Source organism: Parasteatoda tepidariorum, chromosome 10 (assembly GCF_982258835.1).
Source record: "Parasteatoda tepidariorum strain Cologne lab strain chromosome 10, Ptep-v5.0, whole genome shotgun sequence".
Taxonomy (NCBI): Eukaryota; Metazoa; Arthropoda; class Arachnida; order Araneae; family Theridiidae; genus Parasteatoda; species Parasteatoda tepidariorum.
This window is the reverse complement of record NC_141764.1, coordinates 72,972,602-72,984,628: the sequence shown is the minus strand read 5'-3', so window position 1 is coordinate 72,984,628 and position 12,027 is coordinate 72,972,602. Positions and strand designations below refer to the sequence as shown.

General features: G+C 32.6%; 1 protein-coding gene across 1 annotated transcript in view; it reads right to left on the bottom strand.

The window, feature by feature from the left end:
- Window positions 1–11,547, bottom strand: part of LOC139426301 (uncharacterized) — a 30,595-nt gene extending 19,048 nt beyond the window's left edge. Inside the window, exons 1-2 of the mRNA XM_071184546.2 lie at window positions 9,045–11,547; window positions 3,817–4,077 (exon numbers count right to left, since the gene is read on the bottom strand). Coding sequence (XP_071040647.2) covers window positions 3,817–4,077; window positions 9,045–11,543 — 2,760 coding nt within the window. The 5' untranslated portion in view covers window positions 11,544–11,547. The remainder of the gene's footprint in view (window positions 1–3,816; window positions 4,078–9,044) is intronic.
- Between the last annotated feature and the right edge of the window lie 480 nt (window positions 11,548–12,027).

Sequence of the window (12,027 nt, the reverse complement as noted above, 5' to 3'; positions counted from 1 at the left end):
AATGAATATCAAAACTCAATTTTTTTTTTTTTTTTTGAATTTGCAAGCGTGGAAATTGTTATTGTGTAGTTTAAAGAAAATTTTAATGGATTTGAACATTTTCTAAAATCGGAGTGAAATATTTTTTTTTTATTTTTTAAATTATTTCTGATAGATTATTCATGAAAGTATGTCATGAATATTTTTGTGGGATAAATGGAAAACGTTCGTTATCATAATTGTGATAATATGAACTTAAATTTGAAATTATTCTTACAAAAATAATAATCATTAATGACATTAGGTAAAAAAATATAGAAATAAGACATAAATAAAATTTTAATAATTAAAATAAAAATAAAAATTTGTGTTTGCAGAACAGCACTTCATCAGGGGACACACTGCCTGCAAACACACAGGAGCCTTTCTGTTGTTAGTGGATTAAACCAAAACTAACAGTGCCCCCAGGCCCCTTAATGAAAAGACAAAAATATAACTTTTACAGCAATTTAAAAGCACTAAAAATCTGAAAATGAATCACGCCTAAAAGGTATAAAATTTAAACCAATTAATGAAACGCCTTCTTCAAAACACAATATAAATAAAAGTAAGTAAATGAAAGTTACAGTTAATAAAAGTAATAATATAAAAATATTCCGAATCAGTAAAAAAATATAGTTAAGGTATTTTTAAAAAACATTTTATACAAAAAAAATTTATATTTGAGAAAAATCATTGCTAATTGATATCATAAAAATAGATAAAGAAAGATCAGGTATATTTATTGGAAGTAGTGTTAAACTAGTTTCATAAATTTCAAAAATAATATTAGTTATTGATCCAAAAAATAATTTCAAATATACTGTTTTTAATATGGATCGAAATGAATTGTGATCCACCAATTAGTCTTAATTAATTCATTAACACTTTCTCTCATAGTGTCACAAATGCTTGAGGGTGCAAATTCAGAACTGACTGCTGATTTTAAAATTCTTAAGGCCATGGATTTCAATGGTGGTGATAAAAGTGAGGTAATCCTACTGGATGTTTTGAAATGAAAAGATCATTTTAACCCCTTAACGATCGGTTAATTTTCAAGAAAACGGTCATAAAAGTGCCTTTTGTATTTGTATTACGTATTTGATTAGTGCTGATATCTAGTTTAAAATAAACCAGCTATCTACAATTACCTTAAAAATATCCTGGTACTGCCATCTGGTGTGTAAAATGAGAAATGAAATGTTTTCCGGTCAAGAAAAAGGAATTAGTTTTATTCTTATTGGCGCGTTACTACTGAACACTCCAGCCCATCAATATCACGGGAGCGAGAAATAGAGGGCGAAACCTCCTCGCACCGTCATTTTCACGGGAGCGAGAAGGAAGGGGTTAAAGTCTACCTGGAAAGCATGTAACCTTACGACAACCTTGTGTCGGAATTTTCTTTCTATTGTCACGAAAATATTTGAACTAAAAACCTTTTTTCAATAAAGCAAAAATATTGCAGTTTCAAACCTTTTATCCTAAAAGGATTAAAAATTATTTCTTAAGGCTTTTTTTAAAAACGTGTTGTCACTTAGGTAAAATGGTCACTTAGGTCCATAATGACGTTTTAGCTGACGTCACACCAGCTATAGGATCAAATTGCATTGTCCATTAAAATTTCATGACAAGGTGGATTTTAGCTGAGCATACAAGACGTTGCGAAAAGAAACCTTACAATTACCTAGATTTAAGATTATTTTCCTTGAGACTAGCTTTATTAAAGGATTTTTTCACTCTTGAAAACCCTAAGTTAACCTCGATTTAAGGTTTTTTTTATGGAAGGTTGCTTTCCAAGGTTTTGGATTAGGTAATGTACGTAGAATAGAGCAGATTGTCACAGATCTCGTTTTAAGGTTAGAAGGTTTACACGCAAACCGCATAACAAATCTCTTTAGGTTTACATTAAAAGGTTTTGGCTGAGTGAAAATAAGCCTTATTTTGCAATCTGGGTACGCTGTTTACAATCCACCTTTCACGATGCCTATCAACCTTATGGGGCTACCATAATGTTAAAGCCACTTGCTCGGCTGTTCTAGATTTTATGAATTCTGGCCCTTCAAAGTTTGTTAATGATGGCGCTAATCCTTCCACACATTTGAATTACAATGGTTCCAGCACTATAGTTGACCTTTTCCTAGTCACATCTGATATCAGACAAGTAACTTTAAGTACAGTATTTGATGACCCTGGTTCTAAACATCGACAGGTCATGACATGTATCGAATTTAAGGACCTTGAGAGCAAATCGTAGTTCAGCAAATCGTAGTTCAGAACTTCTAAGAAATTGAAAAATGCAATCTGGTGTCGTTTTAAAACAATGTTTGATTTCAAACTATGGCAAGATATCTTTAATTTTGATTCACACCCGTATAAAGTTATTAAGATAAGACCGATAATAGTTATTAAAGATAAGTTTTTATACTTTGCAAAAAAACTATCCTTCGGGGTAAGTTAAAAAAAAATTGGATCATTTCGAGAGCATGAAATTAACACACAATAGACTGAGAAGAGAAACCGAACTGACTAACAGAACCCCACACGTTATTGCTTTGAGAAAGCAATCTGTCATCTTCAAAAGTGAGATAGTAGGCCAGAAGCGTGCTTCTCTTAAAAATTACATTTCTAATGCTGACAATCAAAAGATCGTAAGAAGGCTTCTAAATGCGCTACTATTGTTAAAAATGAAAATGCTGAGACTCAGAAGGCTTCTTTCAAAGTAAATAACAAAGACCGACCATACTATAGCAGTCGCCTTTTGCAATATTTTACTCGCGAAAAGTTTTTATGCGCCATTGTTTGAAAATCGACGAAAATAGTAAAATGTAAACTGAAATAATCTCGAGAGGTTTCGACTGAACCTACGGATGTCCATCCTATTTTCTTATAATGAATTTTTTAAAGTCCCTAGAGCTAATGATATTCTCGGTCACTTGGTGTCGAATACAGGTTTAGATATTTTAACCTTAAACCTGGGTTGGAGGACTGGTTTTATCCCCTCGCATACCGCAGATATATTAGTATTTCGATTCCAAAGAAAGGCAAAGATTCTCAAGCTATTGATAGCTATATTACCATGCAATTGGAAAATCAACGTAAGCGACAAAAAAAATTTAAAATTGAGATTTTATGTATTTTGCATCTTCGAAAATTAAGCTATTTGCAACAAAAAAATGTTTCAAAAATAAATTTCGCTGTTTTTCTGTTTTCTGTATTGATTTGTTATGAGAGCTTGGAGGACTTTGTGACCCCAACACATTTAGTGTGTACCAATCATAATTTTGTACATTGGTCTCCGAAAGGCGAGGATTGAACTCACGTCCTCTCGGACATAGGCCCAACGCCTTCCCAAACATGCTATCCCAGCAACGAGTAAAATTAGTGGGCTAATTAGTGAACAGATTACGAAGCTATCTGAAAGGAACGGAGCAGGCGATTCCATGAGTTTAAAACGAAATATGACGTAAAGGGTGAGTTAAACTAGCTCAGATCAAAAGAGGACCTAAAATGAGATCTGATTGTCAGCGAATGATAGCGAACAAGGATTGGAGGCAATCCCTTCCCCACTTTCTTTGAGGAAAGGAGAGAGAAAAATAATGTTATTATTTTTCGTGCAATATGTTATTAATTAGGCACTCCACTTTACCCATATTAATTCCTTCGTATCAGAAACCAAAATACTTATTACACGCAAACTGATGTAGTTTTCGACTTGAATGACAAATCAAAGCACATCATTTTAACTCACCAACAAGTGAGAACCAACATGGAAAAGCCAGAAAGTGATAAGGAACTTACTTCATCATGATATTTCTGCAGAGCTTCTGCAGCGAGCACTCGCCTGCTATACATTCGATAATCGTTAATATCTCTCAGAGTGCAGATCACTTTTCCCGATTCAGAGATAAATCCTTCTTTCTCCAAGTGTTCTCTCATGGTTTTTCTTTTAAAATAAGATTTTAAATATGGATCGTAGAGACTATTGTATGTGTAATGTGGTTTTTGCAAATTGTATTCGTCATACAGATCCATATCCTTGCTAGGAGGTGGTAGAAACAGCTGCAAAATATTAGAGAGTTTTAGTACTTTGCACACAGTCATATACGTATTTCCTGTGTAGTGTAGATTGCTACAGAGAAGTTTCGGTACTTTACAGAGGCTCTGCTGAATCTCCTGGATAAACCTTTGATCTATTGAGAGGATTTTCGGGCATTGCAACTCAATCTTAATGATTCGGGGGCCTTCCCTTTAAATACGCTTACTGATGAATGCAGACGATATTTTAAGTTACGAAATCACTCATAAAATCTCACTTTCTCTGACTAAACACATGCAATTTTTTTTAATTATTTGAATTTTTAATCATCAAAATATGGAGAATGGACTATCTGGAAATACGGACTATCTGCAAAATATGGTCCTAGTAGTTTAGGACCCCATAATGTTAAATTTCCATACCATACCTAGAGAACTTTTAAGGTTAGTCAAAAAGTTTTGTGCGCAATTATAAAAATCGTTTATCCAAAGATAATTCGAAGGGAAAAAAAATTTTTAACAATTATTTATTATTTTTTTTTTTATTATTTTATTTCATTTAATTAACTATGGGGGAAAAAAGGAGTTAAAACGCATACAGGTCTTCACATCTTAAAGTATGCAATTTTAAATAATAAAATACGAAATTCGGATGAAATAGGTAGAATAGTGTTTGAGTTAATTCTTTTTTAAAAAAACGTATTGTTAAAATTTCATTTCTCGAAAACTATTCGATTGATTACATTCAAATTTTGTATATTACCATTTAATATCAGTTTATCATTTTTATTTGCGAAGTAAAATTGTTGATTTAAGATGTGGCGAAGCACGAAAAAAGGGAAATTAACATTAAGGGTTAAAAAAAAACTCTCAACCGCTCTCTCTTACCATTGGAACCATATTTTCGATATTACGGCTGTATTTTGTGAACCAAAAATTCAAATCCATCTAGAAAATTATGTTTATTCAGAGAAAAAGCGCTTTTGTTTTTAATTTCGTAACTTGAAAAATCGTTTGTGCAAAATAACTAGCATATTAGATTCGCGGACCGCGAATGATTAAGATTGTGCCTTAATACGTGGAAATCTAATCATTAGGTCAAAAGTTATTCGTAATACTCATTTGTGTTTTTTTTTTTTTTTTTTTTTTTTACATGAAAGTGTTAGATGTTAAGTGAAAGTACAATTTTTCGTTATTAAGTCAGTATCACACTGTTATTCAAATAAATTAGTTGTTTGTCATTACAAAAGTATAAAAAATATGCCCAATTTCTTAAATTTACTTTTTATTTTGCACTGAAAAAAATATGGTCAAAACTATGAGAATTTGGAAAAATTACCGCGTTTCTTACTCTATGATGGGAACACCAAAAAGCTGGGTAATTTTCACCGAAGTGCTTTGGTATTGATTCTGGCAAAATCAACAAGAAAATATTGTTTTATAATATGTGATAAAATTTAGTAATTTTATCACACCATAGAGCATGGCATAGAAACCATCTATTCAGTTTTGAAAATTCTCAGTCAGATTTTTTTGAATTTCCTACTCAAAAAAAACATTTTATTATTGCTGAACACACTATACACTGAGTGGCCAAATTATTATGACCACCTCAGAGTTTTATGCAAATGAGTTATTGCGTCGCAGCGTTGCCGCTAGAGGGCAAAGATAACCATAACACGGGAATGCTGGACAAGTGAGTCATCAGTTATACTGTGTTGCTTGCTCAGATATGGGAAAGAAAAGTGATTTAACTGAATTTCAACGTGGAATGATTGTGGGTGCGAGATGTGTCGGAACGAGCATCAGCAAAACGGCTGCACTTGTGAAGTGTTCTAGAGCAGCAGTTGTTAATGTGTACAAAGAATGGACAATCAAGCAAAAAACTAGATGTCAACGTCAGACTTGTGGTCGTCACAGGGTACTGAATGCTCGATCACAGAGAAGGCTGGCCAGGGTTGCGCACCTCAACAGGAGAGCAACAGTACGACAAATTGCAAGTGATCTTAATCAAGGAGCAACTGTGAACGTCTCTGAACGTACTGTTCGACGCACATTGCGCCGTATAGGGTATGGAAGCAGACGACTGAAGGGGTGGTCATAATAATTTGGCCACTCAGTGTATATAATATATTCTATACTAAATTCTAAAATACAAAATATTTTTCTCCGCAAACAGTTTTTTGCTTGACCTATTGGGGGGAAAATATGTGATGCCCCGTCCACTGATCACCAGTTTTATCTTAAATACACTGTGATAATATATTTATTAACTCTATTGCTTTAAGGTGATCTAGATATACAAGAAATAATTATTAAAATTAAGAGAAAAATACTTTCGAAAATAACTTGGCAATCTTACTATTTAAGCGGGTTTGTAATCAGTCTTGGGCATCAGAGCGTGAAAATCGCATTTATCATAAAACTGAAATAATTTATTGCAAATTATTTTTCTGCTTATTTTGTCATAAATATTCAAAATGATTTTGATTTCTATTCAAGGCGGGAAATGTCACTGCAAAAATTGTTAACAAAATTGGGACTAGTTGCGCCATCTCTTAACAATATTCAGAAATATAAAAATAATCGGGGGATTTAGAGTGACATGTAAGTAGTGATGAATTCAATTTCAATTATGCAGTTATACTTTTCGTCACATGGTATGCGACGTCGACCAGGCGGGCGTAAAAACCTATGAGATGCGACGTCGATGGAGAAGGGATTAATTTACTTTTCTGTTTTGTACCTTTTAATAAATGCGTGGTATTAAGAGTTAGCCAGAATTTCTAATAAACCATTACCAGAATTTCCAGTAAACCATTACGATATGAACGGAAAAATGACCAAATGAATGGTTTATATAATACCGTATTTTTTGGTTTCATTAACCAGATTTTTGGTATTTTTACCAGAAATGTCATTACCATCCAGTGCGGTAATTTTACCAGATTTTTTTTTCCTTATGTGTGAGTGTTTCGTAAGAATAGCTTTTAATTTTTAAAATCCTTGTCAAATTGAAGTACGAAAAATATACATAGAATAATAGCTCAAAAAAGAAAAAAATACAAAATATTATCGAAACCTGGTGAATTATTAATTAGGAAGATTGAGATACAGCCATCAAACATGTTTGATTGCAGAAGGAAACCAAAAGGTTATAAAACGCTACTATTAGAAACGCCTTCTAATATTGTGTTTGCTTTTTCTCGACTAAAAATTACTTTACATCCTCTATGTGAATGCACACTTTTTTTTATATTAGTTTTAAATACATTGGTGTCCAATGGTAAAGCACAATTTTACACTGGACATATGAGTAAATTTATGCTTTAAGTTTTGGTCACCAATGTAAATTTAGCAAGCATATTTTTTAAGTACTTATTTTTTTCTTAAAAATTAAATTACGTTTGGTTCGATTATATCGCCCTTTCTCTTTTCTATTCAACTTTCTTATTTTTTTATGTTAGTTTTATTTATTTTTTAATATTAGTTTTAAATACATTGGTGTCCAATGGTAAAGTACAATTTTACACTGGACATATGAGTAAAATTATGCTTTAAGTTTTGGTCACCAATGTAAATTTAGCAAGCATATTTTTTAAGTACTTATTTTTTTCTTAAAAATTAAATTACGTTTGGTTCGATTATATCGCCCTTTCTCTTTTCTATTCAACTTTCTTATTTTTTTATATTAGTTTTATTTATTTATTTTTATATTTGTTTTAAATACATTGTTGTCCAATGGTAAAGCACAATTTTACACTGGACATATGAGTAAAATTATGCTTTACGTTTTGGTCACCAATGTAAATTAAGCAAGCATATTTTTTAAGCACTTAATTTCTTTTAAGAAATAAATGACGTTTGGTTTGATAATGTCACCCTTTCTCTTTTCTATTCAACTTTCTTTTACAACACCAAGAAAAAAATTCGGCTGTATATTTCTTTCCCTACAATATTGTTCATTCAAAATTCGGAATTTTCCATGCATTTCATTTGCAATTTGTATGCATCAACAAATCAATAAGTCATACAAATATTGGCAGATTTTATTACTGCACAAGAATTATGCTAATTTTGTAAACACTTGAAGTTGAAGTTGCTTGCTTACAAGTGTGTAAGTCATTTTCTTTAACGAGAAAATTTGAGATTAAGTGCCGAAAAAGTTCATACTTAATAGCTTCTGAATTTACTTTTTAGAAAATTGAATTTCTTTCAGTTATGTAATGAAATATTTCTAAATCAAGATCCGTAAGGACAAGTTATGGCTTTGAGAAAAGAACTGAAATTAGTTAATAGTATATTTTTAGGGATGAAATATAAAATTTATTGAACATAAAAACTGAAGTAAACTTTTAATGTTTTAATGGAATGTTAATTAGTTAACCTTTTTTGCAAAAAGAATCTCTTTAACCCTTTGACGCTAGTGGGACACAGGTGCCCCTTTTATCAATTTTTTCCGACGCCTTAATTACAAGGAAAAATAGATTTTTTTGTATTTTTTAATTATGAAAAACAGTTCCAATAATTACTAAAACAAATCTGTTAGATTAATGGAAATATATTTGTGCTAAACTTTAAATTCCAAAAAAAGCAGTTTTTGAATTTTTATTCATATCAATAATTAACTTTGTAAATTAAAAAAAATTCAATTATGAATTATTGTTTATCTTAGAAATAAGTGCAAATAAGTACAAATTTGAAAAATTGTTGTTTGGAAGTGAGCCATGTTGAGAAAATTTTACTTTGAACGTAACAATAGACACCGGTGCCTTATGCTGTATTTCACAACCGAAAACTATTAGAATAGAGAATCAATGGGTTTAAAAAAAATAGTTTCTTTTTTTTAAATCTCCAAACCAAATCTCCATATGTACAATCTATTTGTGTTTTTCAACCTACCAACAAATAAAAAAGTTCCATTTTTTAAACGGAAAATATCGCCATATAGTTGAAACTCTTATAAAAACAAATTCTACTGCATAACTTACTTCTTTATTTACTGGGGTCATTGTCATTCCATAGGGGTATTCTCCAACAGGTAGTTTAGTGGAGAGAGGTAAAATACTCCAAGAAGGCAGTGAGTTTTCTGGGACAGTTCCATCCAGACGTTTATAACCTAAGCAATCGAGAACATCTTTCTTTGGCCTAGCCAAATATTCCATTCTGTCAGACAACTTGGGCTTCCCTTTAAGTTTAATCTTTTGCACTTGAGCTTCAACTGAATACGGTTCTGTCGGCCCTGTATCTTCTGTATCTACTTTATACACTCTTCTCTGTTCTATTGATCTAACTGGTGGTTCTGGCTCGAAATCATCATCTTCAGTTGGTCCTATTGCTGCAGTCAGATCGTAAAGTTTATCTTTTCCTTCTTCTATCTCTTTTTCTTCGTAAATAACACCAACATCGTATACCTTCTGTCTCTTTGCTTCCTCTGATTCAACTGTTGGTTCTACATCTGGTGGCTCAGTAAGTCCAACTCCTTCTTTACCGGCGAATACTCTTGTATGTTTGATAGCTGTTTCCTGTGGTCTGGGTTCTGTGCCTATAGGTTCTGTTGGACCTCTAAGGCCTACGAGATCTTCTTTCCGTGGTCGACCAACTAGTATTTTAGGTTTTGGACTACTTTCTGAAATTTTCTGCTCATATTTTCTTTCTTTTTCTGCCTCTATAGTTTTTTCTTTGTGAACAACTCCAAAGTCATAAATCTTTTGCCTCTTTGCTTCCTCAGATTCAACTGTTGGTTCTACATTTGATGGTTCTGTAAGTCCAACACCTTCTTTACCGGCAAATACCCTCGTATGCTTGATAGTTGTGTCATGTGGTCTAGGTTCCGTAGCTAACGGTTCTGTCGGACCCTTAAGACCTTCTACGTCTTCTTTTCGAGGCCGTACAGCTAGCATTTTAGTTTCAGGCCCTATCTTACTTTCTAAAGGTGGCGTTTTTTCAGGGTGAGTGACACCAATGTCGTATATCATCTGCCTTTTTGCCTCTTCTAATTGAGCGCTTGGTACCACATTTAATGATTCAGTGAGTTCGGCTCCTTCTTTTAGTGTTAATACTCTCGGATGTTTGATGATTGTTTTTTGTGGCTCATCTGTACTTAATGGTTCTGTTGGACCCCTAAGTCCCTCCGAATCTTCTTTCCGTGGGGTGAAAAGCACTTCAATGTTTTGCTCGATTTTTGGAATATCAGTTTTTTCTTCGATTTCTTTTGTTTGATGTTTATAAAGTGTGGACTCTAGTTGTAAGGATTCATCATCATCGAATATTTTAGTGGAACCCCCTTCAGATGTTCCCTCATAAACTTTTTCATGTTTCATTTCTTCTCTTTGTGGTTCTGGCTCAGCACTATACGGTTCAGTAAGTTTAGAAGATTCAATATAATCCTCTGCATCTTCCGAAGTAGTTTCATTATATTTAGACTCATCAATAGGTATGTTTAAACGAATTTTTTCAGCTTTAGCTAAAAACTTTGCTGTAAACGGTTGTAACGATTCATCATCATCGAATGTTTCAGAGGAACTACTTTTACCTGTTTCCGTATGAACTTTTTCATGTTCCATTTTCTTTATTTGTGGTTCTGGCTCAACATTATATGGTTCAGTAAATCCAGGAGTTTCCTTTATAACATCATCCAATGTATTAGTGGAACCCCCTTCAGATGTTCCCTCATAAACTTTTTCATGCTTCGTTTCTTCTCTTTGTGGTTCTGGCTCAGCGCTAGACGGTTCAGTAAGTTTAGAAGATTCAATATTATCATCTGTATCTTCCGAAGTAGTTTCGTTATATTTTGACTCATCAATAGGTTTGTTTAAACGAACTTTTTCAGCTTTAGCTAAAAACTTTGCGGTATACGGTTGTAACGATTCATCATTATCGAATGTTTCAGAGAAACCACTCTTACCTGTTTCCTTAGAAACTTTTTCATGTTCCGTTTCCTTTATTTGGGGATCTGGCTCAAAACTATAGGGTTCAGTTAATCCAGAAGTTTCAACGTAATCATCCGTGTCATCTGAAGTAGTTTCTCCATATTTAAGTTCATTCGTAGGTAATTTAAACCGAACTTTTCCAGTTTTGGCTGAAAACCAAGCAGATTCTGGTTGTAACGATTCAGCAGGAGCAGCTTCAGACGATCCCTCATAATTTTTTTCCTGTTCTATTTTTTCTTTTTCCAGTTCTGACCCAACACTGTGCGGATCAGTATGCTCTGATGTTTCATAGTAATCATCCGATTCTTCTGAAGAAGTTCCGTCACATTCAGTCTCATTCGTACCTAATTTTAACCGAACTTTTTCGTTTTGGGCTCGAAACCATGCGGTGTGTGGTTGCTGGGTTTGTGTTTGAGGCTTCGTTTTTTCTGCAGGTTTTGTTTCTCTTTCAGATTGATCCTCCAGCTGAGATACATCTCTTGAAACATTCTCTTCTTCATTTTCTTCATCATTTCTATCATTTGAATTTTTATCTCTGGAGTTGTTTTCGGATGTCATATAAAAATTTGGAAGGGTAAAAATTTATAAGCCAGAATTTATCTCAATTATGCGTACACTGCAATTCAAGCGTTAATATTGTTAAGTTAGCCCTATTGTTAAAACATATCGAAACCAAAGAATGTTTGTTTTTAAAATTTTGTGAAGATAAACAATTGAAATTTTGAAATTCATTGTTAACAGTATATAGCTTTTGGAAATATATTGCTTTCATGTTATGAAATTAAGTCAGAAAAATCGCCTTATATATCTAATTTAAATCAATTACTAGTACAAGATATAACAATTAAACAACTTATCCAAAAAATTGACATTTCGAAATGAGCTGTTTTTTCAAATTGGACACCAAAGTAATAGAATATTGATATTTGGTTTTTAAAAGGAGAAACGCAGCAAACATATTTTTCAAATTATAAAACTGAGGGATTATATTTATCAGAAAAACATAATGAAAAGTTTCGTTTATACATTTATTTTGATGTCA